Source organism: Gallus gallus, chromosome 5, assembly GCF_016699485.2.
Source record: "Gallus gallus isolate bGalGal1 chromosome 5, bGalGal1.mat.broiler.GRCg7b, whole genome shotgun sequence".
NCBI classification, from domain to species: Eukaryota; Metazoa; Chordata; class Aves; order Galliformes; family Phasianidae; genus Gallus; species Gallus gallus.
The window spans coordinates 26768144-26787385 of record NC_052536.1 but is presented as its reverse complement, the minus strand read 5'-3'; the positions used below and the strand labels follow the sequence as shown (position 1 = coordinate 26787385).

Genomic DNA, 19242 nt, shown 5'->3' with positions numbered 1-19242 from the left:
TCGGGCCTGTATCTTTCTGCCTTTCCAATAGCTTTCAGTGATGATATGTGACTACTTGGTTAACCCATGCTTAATTTTGCTCCTAGGTACAATTTAAGGAGAACTTTTTGATCTGCGTAACAGCAAATGACTTCAAATTGAGTTCTCCCCCTGCTTTTAGAAAGACTGTTATTGAGTGCTTTTTCTGTCGGTTGATTTCTGTATGTTCCAGCTGACAGATGTTTCAAAAATTACACATCTGTGTTCACTTGCAGAGAAAATTTCATATGCCAGCATTTCAGAATTCCTTCAAGTCCCTAATTCTTCATACCTTGTGCTGGCCAGTGACAGTGAAGTTGCAAGGCAAGCAGCTTCTCTACTAATGTATGTGGTGTTCCAGTTACACCTCAGTTTTCTGCATCACATGAGCAGTATTTGTCTAAAGTACTGGGACATGCTTGAGCTTGTGAATTTTGAAAAGCAAGAAAATGTTTTTAAATCTGGACTCAGTGTAGTCAGACGTTTTATGTGTTTAACTGGTAGGTTAATTATTTTTAATCTTTCTCTTAGTGACCCTGGTGGAGGAATTGAGATGTCAGAGTTCATTCGAGAAGCCACTCCCCCTGTTGGCTGTAGTTCACGCAATTCTTATGCTGGAATAGATCCAAACAATCAGGTGAGAATTGTTGCTGCTGGCTTTGTGACCACTGCTCATTGCTGATTTTTATTTATTTTTTAGTATCATTTTTTTTGATTGTACTAAGATGAACAACTTATCTACCTGCTGTATTTAACTGCTTTGTTTGGGATGGTATTGCACAAGCTGTTTGGTTCTTGCTCATCCAGTCTTGTGTTCTAAGAACAGCTGGCTTTTACGAGGCAAACTACAGTCCTGGCAGGGAGTATTCAATTTCTGCTCTGCTTGCTTGCTTGCTTCTGATTTAGGAAATGGAAATGGCTCAGAGCATGGTCAGATAAATACTAAGACCTGCTGTCATAGGCTTTTGCCTTCCCTTTTGTACCAGTGAGCCATTAGATAGAACGCAGCTATGAAGTCACGGCACGAACTAACTGTTTGATATGTGTCATTTAGACACTTGATTGGTAAACTTCAGTTGTATTAATTTTGAGGAGGCTTCTATTAACTCTTCTTAGGATGTATCCACCGCTATCTCTTGCTGTGCTAAATGACTTTTTGAAAGTCATTATTCCTGACGGTTCAGACTCTGCATTAAAAAAAAAAAAAAAGTTAATCTGCTAGAGTACAAAGCAAGCTAAGATGGTTGAAATAGAAATAATAAAACTGTTAATCTTTAGATTACCTCTGCAAAATATTCCCTATTTTGATGCCTCAGCAGGAGAAGGAAGAAGGCAGTAAATATGGTCTGCCATATTCCAGATGGAAGAAATAAAGAACTTGCCTTTCTTGGATTGCAGTACAGCTTCATTATACTCTGTTCATTTTGTAGTTTCACTGGGAAGCTGTTCTGTTCCTTTATTATGTCTGCTGGATATATGCCTTTGACTTTTACAGTGCTGCATGTGCTGTTCCTTTCATTTAGCTTGTGATGATTAGCCAGTCGTGGCATCCTTCTTTTACCAACTTATCAGAGGATGAATAGATCTGACTGGCTGGACTGTAAGGTTATGTTGCCAGAGAGCACTGCGGCGTTCTGTTAAGGATACAGAAGCTATTTTTGGATGGAGGGGAAATCCTTGTCTTGGTATTATAACAAGTCCATCCGATTAGCTCTGTGGGCTAGCAGTGTAGTGCAATATTATGTTGGTGTTTTTGCTGCATAATGTTTTGTTATGCAGCATATGTAGAGTCTGTAGAGTTCAAAGGAATAGGAAGCGATGGTCCATGTAGGAGTAGGTTAGATCAGGGCTCTTGTTTCTTTGGCCTTTTTTTGGAAGAGCATTTGCCACACTGAACTGTTGTAATGTTAAAGCATGAAGGAGCTCCGTGTTCTTTGCTGTGTGCTTTAATGCTGACACCATAATGCAGTTGAAACTACTGATAAAAATTAGTGCTTGCTAGTTGCCTGTGATTGAATTTGAAGCATCAAGAGGGTATGTGTACAGTAAGCACCTGAGCTCTTTTCAGTTTTCCCATGCTGATACATTTACATTCAGCTACAGCATCTGAAGACAGAGTGTATTACTGAAGGTGGAAAAAAAAAAAGTTGAAAAATTGCAGGATGACTGACAAAAGTGTGCTTGACAGTGTAGTTAAGAAAATGAATTAAACAAGCTTTGCTTTTCTGTATTATGCATAGCAAAGCTGTTATTCTGTAGTCTGGCTGGATAAAATCTGTTTTGTCTCTGCATGTGTGTTCAGAGAATGTTAGATTTGCTATACTTACAGAGGGGAATTAGTAGAGTTATGCTTTTTTTGAGTCATTTAAATTATACAGTAAGACACAGTTGCTATCTTTTTTTTTTAAACCTCTCAAGTTCATTTTTTTGCCTTTGAATGCCCTTTGCCTATCCTGTTTCTGAGATATTTAATTATCTGTCAGTCACGCTGCTGTTAGTGAGTTGTTTGAGGGAGATGATGGTGGAAATATTACAAAAGGAAAGCCTAAATTCTCTGCAACACCTCATCAAAACATTTGTAGAGGTTACAGTATGTACGTAGAAAGGCAGACTAATCCTAAATGGCTATCAAGCTTCTTAAATGAGGAGAGTCGTCTGCTAGTTGACCATTGAACAACTCAAAATAGATACTAAATAAAACTTGAAATATGATTGTAGCTAGTATCTAAAAATTGCTCAAGAAATACTGCAATTTACTTGCTTTGAGATGATTGTAGTCCATGTAATCAAAAACTGCTATCAAAAGAAAAATTGTACTGGCAGGAACAAGAGGGAAGAATAAAATAAAGCAAAAGCAGAGAGTCATAGAGTAGCTAGGGTTGGAAGGGACCTTAAAGATCATCTACTTCCAAAACCCTGCCATGGGCAGAGTTGCCACCCACTAACTTGGGCTGCTCAGGGTCCCACCAAGCTGTCCTTCAACACCACAAGGGATGGGGTATAAACAACTTCTAACATCTAACCTAATCTCTCCTCTCTGAGTTTAAAATCATTTCCCCTTGTCCCAGTCACTATCAGACCATGTAAAGAGTCAGTCTTTATCTTGTTTATATGTTCCCTTAAGTACTGGAAGGCTGCACTGACATCTCTCCAGAGCTTTCTCTGTGATGAGCATGCCCAATTCCCTCAGCCTTTCTTTGTAGGAGTGGTGCTACAACTCTCTGAGCATCTCTGTGGTCTCCTCTGGGCCTGCTTCAACAGCTCCATGCCAATGATTAGGTTAAATTGATCTAAGCTTATTCAGCACATCACCCAAGGGGAAGTGTGCTACTGCCACTTCCCCTGTACTAACACGTAATGTCCTTGTGGTTTTCTAATCATCGAATCAACTCTCTGATAGACCTCAAAACTAACCCTGATGGAAGGCATGCATCTCTTCCAAAGCAAACAACTTCTGGATTTAGCTTGGAATTTAGTAAGCTGAACAGAATTTTTATGTTAACGTGCTGCTTCCCTTAAACATTTTAGGCACCCGTTGGTACTGCACTGAGCATTCAGCTTTACAGCAGCAGTTACTACTGTATCATCACAGTAGTAGTTCGTTTTCCCCATGAAGTATTTTCAAGGAAAATGTCCGGATTAGAAGCTGTGGTTTTTAAAATCAATGGAGTAAAATGCCTAAGTGTGTTGGCCATAAAACAAAGTAATAGCAGTGTAGTTGGTTGCATAATTAGGTGCTTTGTCATCTGTTGGCAAAAATATTTTGAGGCAGAAATGACTTTACAGTGATGTGATATTGTTGGAAGCTTTTGTGTCTTTAAAAATATCCCTTAGATGTATAGGCAAATGCATGCTTTGCAGTAACAAAAAATACAGTTGGCTAATTCCTGTAATCCTGCAGCTTTTTACAAAATTCCCTGTTTCTAGGTTGGATCTGGATTATCTCGTCTGGGAACAGCAGCAACAATCAAAGGTGAGATTTTCAGCCGCTTCTAAAAATTACGTTGTGGAAGCATTTTAATAATATTGCTTACTATGCTGTTTCCAAATACCTCATCTTTACAACTTTTTGGTGACATAATTTACTAATGGGAGGAAGTCCACCTGACAGCTGGAAATGATGTATCTGAAACACTGAGAGTGCATCTTGGAGCACGTGCTATGTTTTCTGTACCACGTCTGTTATTTTTTTTAATTGCTGAGCTGAGGAACTGGTTTGAGTGGACTTTCACCTATGATTTTGAGTCCTGTTTTAACCAGGGACTCCTCTGGTACTGAGTTTCGGTGACTTGATTATTTCTGATTACTTAGCATCAAGCTAAGTATTGTCTAGGACAGCCATTGTAAACTCCTCTGACAGGAAAAGATGAATTATTTGTGGTAGGGAATGTTGCTATTTTGTGTACTTATTAAGCTGATAATAAGAAAACTGTTTTTTCCTACTTCCTCACTTTTTTCTTTACCTATTTTTAATATTTACAAATATTTCATTACAATCTGGCCATCGTTTTTATTGGCAACCATTGCAAAAAGTAACATTCAAGTACATATACCTCTAATTATATTTAAAAATAAAAAGTCAATTTCATTGGGTTTTAAGACATTTTTGCAGTTTTTCTGTGGGAGATCTGTGTAGTTGAATGAAAACATCCTTACGCACAAAATAACTATGCAATATAAACCTCAAAAAGAAAAGATTAAATCTTGTGTAACTTGCAACTAGCATTGTCTGCCTTTGCAAGAGAAAATAAAGGTGGCAAACTTTGTGCCAAATGAGGAATCTTCAGTACATGTAGATGTGAGCACTCGTACTGTTCTTTCTTATTATTTACAGGAGATACTGACACTGCCAAGACCTCTGATGATATCAGTTTAAGTCTTGGACAGAGTTCTAGCCTATGTAAAGAAGGGAGTGAAGAACAAGGTAAAATTTCTTTTTCCTACATATTAAACACGGTGTTTGGTTACCAGTGACCCTTTGCTAACTGGGCTAAATATGCAGTTTCTTGATAGAATCTAAAAAAACTTTATCTTGAAGTTCTCTGTTTCTTTTCTTAATTACTTAAAGTTCCTGGGATGCATAGCTCGAATCCTTCTATCTTTATTCTTGGGTTGCATGTTTCCTGTTCTTGCATCTTCCAGCAGGTGATAAATATTTACTGCGTTCTGTCTCCTTGCTGCTGAAGGATAGCTAGCTTGTGTGTCTCTTAAGTAGTTTGTTATACTGAAAATGACATGGAATTCATGAACTTCATTCTTGACTAGTTTACTCTGCTTCCCATTATAGCCAAATGATGTTTTCTAAATAGGTGTGCTATTCTGTAAAGTAAAAAGGCCTGCACAAAATGTTTTTTCTATGCTAAGGGCAACTTCCAGTACTTGAGCTAACACAGTTCCTGTAGTTGCTTTTTCCTAATCTGTAAGGAAAATGCCAGCTTGCATTCTTCATTTGTCCAGTTTTGTTTCAGACTTCATTTTTCATTTAGCTTTGCTGCCAGGAAAAAAAATCTTCTCGAACTAAGAGAAAATAGAGCATAGCACCATTGGGAAATCTTTTGTTTCCTGATTTTTAAAGTATCTGATGATTAACAGAAAGTTAACTCAAAAAGTAGCATAGTTCATTTTGGCAGATTTAATTCGTCTGTTAGATTACTTAAATGTATTCAGTGATGACTGTGCAATTCAGTGCAGAAAGCATATCTAAGATGGAGCATCACAGGCAACAGTGCTGTTATAATAGGCAGCTTCCTTCCACTTCATAATGGAACTATTTGCTAAATCTTCCCAGTTAGGTGTAGTTATAAACCTTACAAAAACGTTAACAATTGTAACTTAACCTGATCTCCGGATCTTTTTTTTTTTTGACAAAATGTAAAGGAAAGTAGCCTGACCTCTCAGCGTTACCTCCAGGTGGACCCTTGTACAGGAGAAACCTTGTGATGGATAATGGAAACAATTGAACAATTGAAACTAAACAAGAGCTGATAGCAGATCCTTGTGACTTGCTTTCACAGAGCCAATGTTAGAAATAGGATATCAGTTTTGAGAGAGCAGGCAATACTTATTCTCTTTATAAAACCATAATTCATCATTGTCTGAATTAATCTCCGTAACTTCCTAAGAAGTTCTGTTGTGATTTCGATAAAACCCACGAGTTTATGAGCTATCTGTTAGGTGTGGTATGGTTTTTTTTTGTTTGTTTGTTTTTGTTGCCTTCAGAGTTGAGGGGATGTATTTTCTTTAATCAGCAAAGATTTTGTGAAACAGTTCACTGCCTGCAGGAGGTGGGACAGGAAGCAGAGTCAGGGTAATATGTATAAACCTTGAAACACACTGAGCAAGAGAAGAGGTTGTGGGCTAGTTGGAATTCTTGTTGTCTTTTATTACCTACTAAGATTTAGCTGCTGCTTATAATTTTTTTTTTAAAACATAATGGCTGTCAGATTTGCCTGGATGTTAAGAAGTTTTTTTAATTGATACAATGCATAGTCCTTGCAAATTCATTTGTTGATTTATTTTATCTGTTTTTAAAAAGCATTTGAAAAACAAGCTATAAATGGTAAATATTCTTGTAAAATATTCTTATAAACGTGTACTTCAACAGATTTGGCAACTGATCGGAAGCTTTTTCGTCTGGTGTCGAATGACTCGTTTGTCTCCATCCAGCCTTCACTATCCTCTGGACAAGATTTGCCACGAGACAACAGTGACAAAGTGTGCCTCTCGAACAATCAGCTTGTGGACCAGTCTAAAACTAGTGCGTGTGACACAGAAGTAGCTTCGCTTATAACTCTGCATTCTCACTCCTATAGAAAGGATCACAGACCACGAGGTGTACCAAGGACTTCTAGCTCTGCTGTCGCTTTTCCAGATGCTTCACTGAATGACTTCCCTCTTTATCAACAAAGACGAGGACTAGATACTGTCAGTGAGTTAGAAGCTTCTAAGCCCCCTTCTGGATCCAGAGAGTCCTTGGCTGAGAACTCTTGCATTTCAGGAGTTTTTCAGTTGGATGACATTCTGAAAAGTAGCAGCCCTCAACCACTGGCTAAGAGTGGGAAGAGCAAATCCTTGAAAGCAGACAAAAGCGTGGACAGTCTGAGAAGCCTGAGTACTAGAAGCAGTGGTTCAACAGAAAGCTACTGCAGTGGGACTGATCGTGACACTAATAGTACCATCAGTAGCTATAAAAGTGAACATACTAGCTCTACGCATATAGAAAGTGTGCTGTCAGAGCATGAGGAGGAGTCTCCTAGAGAAGAGAAAAAGGATGGTAAGAAAAAAGACTGTGGTGTTGACTCAGAGGATGACAGTAGTTCTACTACTGACAAAAGGACTAGTAGTGAAAGGACTGCTGTGGAAGTGAGCTCTATTAGTGGTGTTCAAGAGGTAAAAGGTTCTAATGCATCCAATGAGATGCACAGTCAGAAGGGTCTTAGTGCCTCTGCTTCAGAAGAGGCCAATAAGAACCCACATGCCAATGAACTGACTACACAAGCTGACAGGCCACCTGGGAAGGCTGCTGAACAAAGAGATGAGCAGAGTGAGAAACTAGTTTTGTTAGTAGATTCAAGAGCTTCTAAAGAAACTAGTGGAAAACAAAAAGAAGGAGATGTTCGACCCAAATCTTCTAGCTTAATACATCGAACAGCCTCTACCCACAAGCCCAGCCGGAGACGGACAGGAAAAAAGCGGGCTAGTAGTTTTGATTCAAGTCGGCACAGGGAATATGTTTCCTTCCGAGGTGTATCTGGTACTAAACCCCACAGTGCCGTGTTTTGTCATGATGAGGACTCCAGTGATCAAAGTGACTTAAGCAGGACGTCAAGTATGCAGTCAGCTCATCAGTTCAGCAGTGATAGCTCTTCCAGCACCACATCCCATTCATGCCAGTCTCCTGAGGGAAAGTACAGTGCTTTAAAGACCAAATATGTTTCTAAAGAACGTGGGGGCACAGACTCTGAAAATATTCATAAAACCCACGTGAGCTCTGAAGGAATTAGCAAAAAACGATCTACACGTCGGACTTCTAGCACAAACAGTGCCAAGAATCGTGCCAGAGTACTAAGCCTGGACAGTGGTACTGTAGCTTGCTTAAATGATCCAAATAGTTTAATGACACCAGGTAACATAAAACAGTTAACCACTTCAAAATCTGATTTGGAAGCCAAAGAGGGAGAGGTGCTAGATGAGCTATCTCTGCTGGGAAGGGCTTCACATTTAGAGTCAGTCACTCGTTCTAGGAATAGCTTACCAAGCCAGGCTACGTTTCCTGAAGGGGAAGAGCAAGAATCAGCAAGTGGAGGTAAGTAAATGACCTGCCAGAAGTAACTTTGCCACGCTTTGTTAATGAATTGAGGTATATTGAAGTGTCTTCCTGTATCTGTTCTTGCCCAGTAAAACACTTCCAAAGCATTTCAGTCATCCTCTCGTGGAAGATCTGCAAAAATGAAAGCTGAATTCAAGCAGATGTTATGAAGTACTTAGGTAGACATATCTACTGATTTGTTACTGGCAGTCTTTGTTAAGCTCGGGCTGTATCTTACAGTTAATATTTGCACTCAAATCAGACCTACTGTTGTATTAGTCAAAATTTTCAATTTGTGTACTGTTTTAAAAGTTAACAGAATTGGGACTGTTTGTGGTTAAAAGACTGCAGGTTAAAAAGCGTAACATTGGATTGATTGAAGTGACTATTGCCTCTTAAATGAACTCTATCAGGTGAATGAACTCAGTAAGCGTGATATAAAAAATATATATATCCTTGCAATACTATCTTCGATTGTGCTTTCTCATGATGGTCTAACTACTAAACTGACTTCTTCTAGGGATTTGTTTTCGCTTAGCTTTGCCATTGTTCAAGTTGGCTGTGCAATGTTGTTTACTTACAGATTCTTTGTTTTGTCCTCATTGTGAGAACATGCTTACCTTCCTGTGCTAGAGAGAGGAGTGTAGTTTCCTCTTTCTGTAACTATTGCTTTGTTTAGTGTAATGCAAGGCCGAGGTTACTTGCGTAGCTAGTATTTATATAGTTTAACGAGGGCATTTTTTCATTTTCTGGAGCTCTTGATAGTTTTTGTTTCACTTGCCATAACGTTTCAGTCTCCTTTTTTGTTTAGCCCGGATGACTGCCTTAGCTGCAGGGCTGTTCATATTGTGGAAGATAAGTGGGTTTAAACTATTCTTGTAGGGTATTATAGGTTTACTGACTACCTCATTCTCTGACGTTTGTTTGTTGAAGGAAATACCTACCAAAACACCTGGATCTTGTTAACTAAGGACTCAAATGTTTCATAAGTTGCCTTTACATAAAGCCAGCAATGTCTGTAAGAAATTGTAGTAAACTTAGTCTGAATATCAAGGACAGTAAAACCGTAGTGTCTCTTGCATTTTTAAAGAGACTTCAAGTCACTGGGAGGTGAAATATGACCAATGAATGGTTCTTCTCTTACACTGGCTTAAGAGCAAACTCTACTCAATAGAATTACTTTATGAAAAAACACATTTGTGACTACTGATCAAATTTGGCTGGTTTAGTTAGCTCACAGCTACTTAGATGCTTTCACGAAAAAACATAAAAGGGAGAGTGGAAACTTAATGACGCTTAACGTGTGAATACTTTGTTATTCCTAGTTGGAGAGCTTTGCAGTAGTATTTAATAGAAAGTTCCATTTACTAGTTCAGTGCTAACTCAGGGTTAAACGCGTAATGCATTTTCATATTACAGCTTGTTAAAATGACAGCACTTAGTAATTTGACTAATAAAGGGTCTACTTTATGTATTTATGGTCTTGAATGTATACTCTCATCAGCACAATTTCATTTGATTTATTACATCTTAAAACTGTTCAGGTTCTTTACTGACATGCTAAGGATTCATGTACCTTATTTTATAGAATGTAGTAAACTTCATTCAGTCATCAGTAAAAGATTAAAGAATCAGCGCAGCATTGGTTGGCATATATTGCTAAATATTTGGATTGGTCGTTTAATGAGTGAAATAGCAGGAAAGAGCAAACAGAACATGTCTAACTTCAGTCTTAGAGATACAAAATGTATAGCGCAGCCTAAGCAGGGAAGTCTTGCTGTCATTTGCGTCAGTATATTCAGATTCCTCTTTGAACTTTGTTTAGATAATGGTCATTCTGAAGTTGCTGGTATTTTTAGTAAATGGAGAGCATCCAGCTATTACTTACCTGTGAACTTAGAGGCTGTTTTTTGAGAAGTGATCTGGGTACATGTTCTCCAGGCCTGATAATGACATCAAATTAGTAGTAACACTTATCCTATCTTTCCTATCCTGGGAAACATTTCCTTTATAAGAAATGAATGATTGTTTGTTTGTTTTTGGAGGGGGCAAGGTTTTGTGTGTGTTCTTTTCTGAAAGCAGAACAAAAACATTTATTTTTGTTTTGCATTACTTAATATTTATGCAGTCACATCTACCATCAAGTTACTTTAAATTTATCTGTTCGTGGGCTATCTGAACAATTCCTTCCTATTGTCCTTTGTTTCTGTGGGTTTGTTTTGGAGCTATTTGTTTGTTTTCCTCCACATAGAGAACTCCTGAGTTCTGTGATGGCTGTATCTTAAGATCAACAAAGAAAACAAGGCTTACTTATGATTTACTATTTATCAGAAAATGCTGTAAATTTTTAGAATTCAAGTTACTTCATAGTCAGCAATTCTCACTATTGAGTTGTCTTCATCTTTTGGGAGTGTTTTTAAAGATGAGTAATGTAAATAAGCACTGTGTATGTGTACACACAGAAGCTGTCTGAGACAACCAAGGCATTATTTTATTTACATGAGTTGCGGAATAAGCCTGGTTCAGATTTTCCTATGACCACAGGATAGTGATTGGATCTGACTTAGAAGTTCTTCAGTGTCATTTCCTGCTGAGAGTGTTACTTAATAATTTTATATAAATATTTTTGAATTTGTATGGGTTCCTTATGATAGCTTTCTGAAAACCAGTTGGTTCTCCAGTGTGCACCTGTAACAAAAAGATTGATACCCTTTTCCTTCTCCAGTCAGCAGTTTTACGTTCCTCATTTTCAGCTAGGGCGTAAGTGAAGTGATAATTAGTGACTATATTCAGGCTTTCAAGGAAGTAACTGAGAAGTACGTTCTTGCTTATGGCAAGCTGCTAGAACGTGTGTTACTGATGATGGCCTTTAGTACTCTCTTACTGAGCAGGATACTTTACAAACTTTTACTTGTGTTTCTTCGACAGATAGATAGAACTTAGTTTGATTTTAATCTTATTATGCCAGGAAGTGGTGAGTGACTCATTTCTTATAAGATGATTACTTGTGCATTTGAGTAAAAATTGCCGTTCATCAAAATGCAGACAAACAGCCTTTGGAAATTCTGTACTTGATGAAATACGTTCAATGTGGTGCATGCATAACAAAAGTTAAATGGAAGGTGTCATACTACCATCACTTTCTTTGTTTAGCTCCTCATGCAGGCTACATAGCGATTGGTGGCTTATGGGTTAGATGAAGATGTAAGATGTCTAAATGTTTAAAGAAATGTCTGGTGCTATTTCAGGATTGCTCTTTGTCAAGATTTAAAGAACCAACTTAATTCTTCTGTACGTGGCACAGTGGTATTTTGTAAAACTTGAGCTGACCTGAAAAGTCAGGTGCTTTCTTCCAGTCTTTATTAACTGTAAAAGACACATCTTTAAAGATGCAGCACTTTTACAGCTTGCTATAATTTAACAAATGTATTTATTTACTGATTTTAAGTACTTAAGGCTTTTGTAAATAAAACTGTGTGTAATAGCACTTTTCTTTCTGTATGTTGCATATTGTTATGAAGTAACAGCTCATCCTGTTGTTTTCTGGCCTATAATATATCATTATAAACAGGCAAAATAGGTTTTTATGTGCTTGCATTAGAGTCTTACATTTCACGTGGCATACGGAAACCTGTTCAGCTTCTCAAGTCTGCATGTGTTTGTACAGTAGATGCTTTGTGTATCTGCATGCGAGGATTGGACAGAATCTGAGGCTAAATACAGAATTTGAGACTGGTGCTTTGCAGCCAATGGTCCTGTCTGCTGTTACCAAAATACCACTTTTTTACCTACTATGCTTACGTTGTGTAAAGTTCCAGTGATCTGAAGTCATTACTACTCCTTGTGTGACAGAGCTGTTCCGTGCTTCTGATGGGTTGCGTCAATGTAGAGTTAAGCAATTAAAGCTGGTTCTGTTTTCTGTAAATGAATCCGTGCTCCAAACTGTTCAGCCAAACAGTTTTGTGTGTGGGGGGGAAGAAGAATCAAACTCTGAAAAGTTTAGAAATGATAGACTGCAAAATGTGCACTATTAATGTAATGTAGTTGTGTGTGCGTTTGCATGCATGCAAGCTATCTTATTCCTGCGTTCCGCAGGACCCTTCTGCAACTGGATGAAAATAAGCAGCTTAGGCAGTAGAAAGGGCTCTTCTGCATATAAGGTTCTCTTAAAAGCAAGAAACTGTTCTTTCTTGGTGAGTTGTTTTTGTTGTTGTTGTTTTGTTTTTTGTTTTGTTTGTTTTTGTATGTCAACTAGCAGCATGCTATGATGCACACAGCATTTGGGTCAGGAATGAAATAGAAGGTTTAATGTAAGCCCTTTTTAATATTTGATTCTGTAAGTGTAATTTTCTACCATCATAGATTCAGCATGCAAGAAAGTAAAGACTGGGTTTTACAGAGGCGCCTCCTAGTTTTGGATCCTTTGTCATCTGAGTAAGGCTGAGATGTAGCTATTCAGCACAAGATGAGAGCAGCATGGGGAGCGATGCACATGGCTGGAACGCAGCTCTGCAGTCTGTATTTCTGGAACTTGCCACTGTAGTGGCATGTAGAATAAATCTTGCATCTACAAAATAGCTCATCGATAACTACTACAGCAAAAAGCTTTTTCTGTGTATCTTCTGTGGAACTTTGTCCTGCTTGTTTTGTCCTCTCGTTGGTATTTATGGATAACGCAAGGACTTTCATTAGAAGGCTTATGACCACAATAACAGTGAGCTTTCCTGATATTTCTTTGTTCCAGCGGGATGAGGACAAGAACAACAACAAAAAACCACAAGTTTTGTCTGTCTCTTCGCAGTGGCTGCTGAGACCCAGGGTTGTGTACAGTTGCAAAAAACCCCAGTACTGCTAGTAAGGGTCTTCCTGCTAACTGGATGGAAACGTACTCCTTTAGTGCATTTTGCCCAGAATATTAAGTATTTCACATAAAATTATGTGGGGATGCATGAGTGAAATCCAGGATACTTGTTGGAAAAATGCATTCTGCAGCATTACAGTGTATACTAAAAGTAAAAAACAAAATAAAAAAAAATGGGGGGGAGTGGGGGGTGGGGAGGTTGTTTGTTTTCCCTTGGTAGCAGCACTCAGAAAATATGACTCTAGTTACATTCTTTCTAGCTTCCCAAACAAACTAGAAGTAGTGGTTCCTCCAAAATGCTTTGCATTGCTGTGGGACTGAGGTTTTTTAAATGTCATAGGTTGGTGGTGTTTGTGCAACTACTTCTCACAATAATCTTTTTTTTTTACTTGATTTGGAAAGAATAGCTGGATTTTGTTGACAAATGGTGTATATTGATGAATTTCCTGAGTATTCATCTCCAGCAGAAATCACATGGGAACTTCTGGTACTCGGTGTAAATCAAACTCCGTCTACAGTTAAGTTAGTAGGCCACTTTTTTGTAGATATATCTGGATTTATTGTTACACAGACAGCCAAAAACAGTTCTGAGAGCTCTCTGTACCGTAATGGAAGTGCTACATGCTTCTGCCAAATGTAGCTATGTGATGTAACTCGATATTATAGTTAATAATAGCCCATTCAGAGCAAGAATGATTTTCTGTAACTGATGTACTAATGAATACCACTTATACTGAAGAGCCTATGTCTTTGAAAGACTTTAAGTGTCTATTCCTGAAGATGTGTAAATCCAAATACAAAGAATAAAAGGTTTCATAAAGAGTAATGTAGGATATGAACATTGTCTGCTATGTGAACATACTACTACTTATTAATAATACCCAGATCCCTAATTTAGAGGGGTTATGTCCCCCTATTCTGTATAGGAGCAGAGAATCAGATTAGTAGATTGCTTTAGGTCTTCTGTCCCTGGTCTGTCAACACTGCAGCCAAGAAGGTTGTGTAACATATACAGTTTTCAATAGTGGAATAATATAAGTGAGAAGAACAGTGAAATAGATGAACTGAGACTCGGAATTCTATCGTTAGTATTACTATGGAAATCTGTCTATCTGGCTGGTTTAAAAAAATGTTTGGTTCAGAATTCAAAACAGATGGCTTCATTGTCATAGTTGTTCCCTGCTTGATAAGGTTTGCCTTTCCAGACTGTTGTGACTCCTGTGACGTAGCTATATTCTTCTCATCTCATTTCGAACTTTTCTTCATACATTTCAATCACAACACTGAAGTCTTGGGCTTTATGTATGGATTTTCTTGTTTGGTTTGGTTTGGTGTACTTTTATTATCTTTTGTTACTACCTTTGCTTTCCAAAAATATACTGCTTTTTTCTCTGCCCTGTTTTTCAGTGAAACTTAATATGAGGAATTCTTCTGCTTTATAAAGTTTCTCCTTTGCTGCCCACGTATTCACTTATAGCTTCCTTCAGAAATTGACACTGTAATATCTTGTAATGATCCACTTTTGTTTATAATACTATAAGCTAATACATTGCTTTTTCAACAGAGAGATCGAAGAAATGCTTTCAGTATCTAAAGGGGGCTATAAAAAGGAAAGGGACAGAGTCTTTAACAGGATCTGTTGTGATAGGACAAGGAGAAATGTTTTCAAACTGTTTGGATATAGAGAAGGAGTTTTTTACGATAAGGGTGATGAAGCACTGCCTGTCCATGGAGACGCTCAAGGTCAGGCTGGAGTGGCTCTGAGCACCCTGATCTTGCTGTAGGTGTCCCTGTTGATTGGAGGGGAGTTGGGCTAGATGGCCTTTAAAGGGTCCCTTCCATTTCGAGTAATTCTCAAATTCGTGGAATTTTTGGTCTAATAATAGTATGTAATCCACAGTGACTAATACCTGTATGTTGGAGGTATGGACTGAACTAACTCCTTCCTTCTTAGGTTTTTAAAATAATGTTAAGGTACATGAGAATAAGCTTTACAGAAGACATAACTGGAAAAAAAACAAAGTAATGAATGATTGTGTGGGAAACCAAGATGTTATTGCTGCTGACTGTCACAGACTGTTTTATTCTCTCTCAACTTTCTTAATATCTTCTGAGGAGAAGTATGACTTTTCTGATGTTTCCAACACAAATGAGGTACTAGATGCAGAAGGACAAAATTTCAGCTATTTATTTAGCAAAATTTGTTCAAGGTTAGAAGACAGATTTCGTTGACAGTGTGAATGCATGAGCTGTGAACTATTGATGTCAGCATTGACTGAGTGTTTGTGAGGTTGATCGTTACCAGTGGTTGGAAAAAAAAAAAAAGGCATAGCTTCCAGTTTGACAGTGGGAAATGGGGTGTCCAAATATTACTTGTGTTGTGTGTACAAGTCTAGCTTTGCCTCACTGGATTAATTTTCAAAACAATTTAGACTTCATGACCCATTTTCTTCTCTTGGGAAAAGTGAGGGATATTATTTCTACTTTGCTGTTGATTGTTTTTGTTGTTGTTTTTTTTTGGTCTTTGTTTTCTAATCAGACAATTTTGCAGTTTTATCTGTTGAATTCTATGGTTTTCCATATCAGTACTTTACCGCTAATTCACCTCTGTGTCATGTCTTCCCAGGAATCCAATTACATGGAAAGAATTTGTGTGTGTGTCAGAATTCATCTGATACCAGGTTTAGCATTTTTAGCTTAGCCAAAATGGAGTAAACCTTGTTAATGTAGTAAAGCTTGGAAATTCTGATTTATTTTTCTTCTTTCCAGTCTCATGCTTCATGACTTTCAATCTTAAAGATTATATTAGAAGTAGTGATAGATAAACACAGGATGTTGTAAATGCCTTTTTTGGTTTGTATGCATAAATGTTCTTCTGTAAAAGAAAACAATCTTTTGTTAAAGCTAAATGTATTGTACGTTGAAGTGTAAAGGCAAGTCCTTATGTCTGCTTTTTTTAAAACTGAGGAGTTAGAAATTTACATGTAAATTGTTTTATGTACTGTAAAAAGAGAAATTCTAGGAAGTCAAAGCCCACAGAGGGGATAGTTCAGGCTATGCTCTGGTATTCCAAGAGCGATGCCATTGTAAGTTGCCCTTGTAGAGTTTTCTCTAGAATACGTTTGAGCTTTTTATTGGGAAAGTGTCATTCCAAATGCATAATCGTGATGTCCTTATGACTTAATAAATGATGGTTTGGCCTTCTTCCAGTCAGAATGGAAATGAAAGAATGAAAGGAAAGGAAAGTATTAATGTTGATGAATCTGTGTGCAGGTACACAGTTGTTAACAGCACAAGTAAAGACATTTTGTCTTTGAAATTACAGAGATCTTATTTGGAAATAAGTTGAGAAGAGTTTAATTTGTTATGAAGTTGTCCGCAGAATTTCCCCTCTTATTTTGTGCATCTCCGGGAATGGGTTTACATTTCTAATGTGTGCTTGGAACTTCAAATCTGGTTTGTTCATTTTTTTTCCCCCATCTTGAGAATGGTTGGTGTTGGAGGCTAAAATGCACGTGGTGCCATGCAGAAGAAGTTTAAGTGTAAATTTCTTGACTTTAGTGAAGTGTGGTGTTCCAACACAAAAGATTAGAAAAAGCAGGAAAATAAGAACTTCAGAAAGAAACATTCTGTAAAGTGGAAGGCTTGTCATAACTGATTTAAAAAAATTAATAATAATAATAACCACACACCAAACTGAAGACACACCATCTGTGTTATCTCTCTCTGTTGGATCTGAATTTTCTTCATCTATGTATGTGTTGGATCCTATTCTCTTGGAATCTGGGGTAAGTGACTGTAAGTCACAGCACTGGAAGTGTGAGTTGTAGACTAGAGATGTGTTTAGAAAAACTACTGTCCTACTGAGATATTTTGTTTAGTTTTTTATATAAGCATCAAAACATATTACTTTGTAAATATTACAGTAAGCTTGCTTGTATTAAAACAAAGCTTATTTCCCCCTGATTAAACAGGTCTTGCTGTGCAGCATGGTAGTGGCTATTGGAGGAGATGCATCCTGCTACTTGCAAACTCAGGAGCAGCTTCTCTTCCTTAAAGACAAGTAGAAATACAAATAATACATATTAACATAGTTTCCATACCTGTTTTTTAAATCCTGTATTGCTTTGTAGGGTGTTTTTGTTATTTCTTTTTTTAATCCCCAGAAGCTCTGTTTGGTTAACTTAGTGGCTCTCCACACTTCAAACAAACGATAATCCTTTCTGTGCAACTGTTTGTTTTTTGTTTTTTTTTTCCTCAATCTTAAAGTCATGGTTTCAGCGTGTAGCTTGAGGTGTTGTGTAATGTCAGGAGCCTCACAACAGCTCCTTGGCTGAGAAGCTCTGCCATCTTTTCAAAGCAACTAATAGACCTGCTTAGTGATCTGGAATGTCACAGGCTGCATTCAGAAGGAGCGTGTGCGTATGGACCAGAACTTGGAAAATAAATCCAAAATCCCTTGGCAGATTATGTAGAAAGCTACACCAAAGCCTACTTATCTTAAAGCTTAATGAAATGATAGGAAAGCTACTGAATGCCAGATTTATTTGCCTGTGCATGTTTAAATTTCATCTCAAAGTAGATAGGAATTTAGATTGTGGATGTTTTTTGTTTTTGCAGGGCTGTGTTTGCTTTTAAATCTTCCATTTATATTGAATTTTTTCTTTTTTTCCTCATTTCTCCCTACCCCCGTGAGATTGCCTCTGTCGGTTCAGGAAGTAAACTTGCTTCACTGGTAGATGAGAGCTGTGTAGGAAGGACCTCTAGTGTTTCTATAAGCTAGGTTCGAATTGCTGCAGAAGTTGGTGTGTTTACTGAGGAAAGGATATCAAAATAAAAATAGATGTCGTGTTAAGTATGCCGCCTTGAACAATCGCAGTTGAATGCGTTTGCTAAATAACCACAAGTGATAATTAAAATGTAAATAGAGGCCATTACTGTCTTAATGGTATCTAAGGTGTTTGCATATCGGTTAAGATCAGTTGCTGTTCTTTATTCTGTGTTGCTTAACTGGGGCCAGATTAGTAGAAATGCATGCATCTGAAGTCAGTAGAAACTATGTTTTGAGTACATATATGAGTTGTGTGTGCTGATGTATGCACTGGAAAAGCTGAGATTTACACATTGGTGTCTGAAATCAGTGCCTGATTTTTGACCTCTTGTGCTTTAACTTAGTCCACCGGAAAGAAAGGTCAGAATTCCTGCTGTCTTGTCTGGTATTTCGCTTGTCCAGTATTTAAATGTAAGAGCCAGAAAGAAGTTGAAGAAATTAAACTGTGTATTAAAATAAAGCATAAAGGTTAACGATTTATGCTTTAACGAGTCCTTGCTGAAATATGCTTAAAAGTGGTCATCACCTACTCGTGCTTACAATGAAAGACTGACTGTGGGGGTGTGAGGTTCTCACTTTCACCTCATGGTTTTCTTGAAAATATAGCAAACAAGTGAATTAAGGATTTTCTTAATGTTTTGGCAATGAAATGCTTGTAACTTTAAGATTGGTCTTAAAATAATTTCTTCGTGTAGCTTCTTAGCTGTTAAAGCAAATTATAGGTCGAAGTTTCGTGTACAATACTCACTTGGTAACTCGTGGTTTGTAAGTAGGCTCTTTTTATGTGCTATCTGTTTCGTTGGAGCTGTGGCAGTAGCACATGGCAGTAGTAGGTTGCTGCTCTCTGTAGATCAGTGCTACATTCTTTTCTAGTAACTTTGGAAAACGTAATGACGGATGTTTTAACTTGAAGGGCTTATGAGAACATGGGCTGCTCTGCCTGCAGTCTTTCTGCCACCCCTCATAACAAATCTTGCTCCAGCAGTGTTTTCCTTTGTGTTTGCTTGACATAATCCTTGATTTTTCTCAGTCCCGTAACAGCCTTCTTGTCTACCAAGCTGTAATATATGTAATATATATATTTTTTTTTCCCTTGAAGATTTTAAGTTTCCCTTTGCATTGATTTTTGTGGGAAGCTTTTTTTCTTCCGCTTGCCTGCCTAAGCCAGTTTTCTTTGTGACCTGTCAGAGCTCTCTGGTGCTCCTCATTCAAACTGGTCATCTT

General features: G+C 37.7%; 1 protein-coding gene across 11 annotated transcripts in view; it reads left to right on the top strand.

The window, feature by feature from the left end:
* Nucleotides 1-19242, top strand: part of PCNX1 (pecanex homolog 1 (Drosophila)) — an 86428-nt gene that overhangs the window by 15011 nt on the left and 52175 nt on the right. For 8 of the 11 annotated variants that reach the window (XM_015287576.4, XM_015287575.4, XM_025150847.3 and 5 more), the window contains 4 exons: nt 550-655; nt 3946-3991; nt 4853-4942; nt 6623-8323. In XM_015287576.4, the coding sequence (XP_015143062.1) occupies nt 550-655; nt 3946-3991; nt 4853-4942; nt 6623-8323 (1943 nt within the window). The remainder of the gene's footprint in view (nt 1-549; nt 656-3945; nt 3992-4852; nt 4943-6622; nt 8324-19242) is intronic. The other 3 variants (XM_015287579.4, XM_025150850.3, XM_025150849.3) reach the window with 1 other exon arrangement.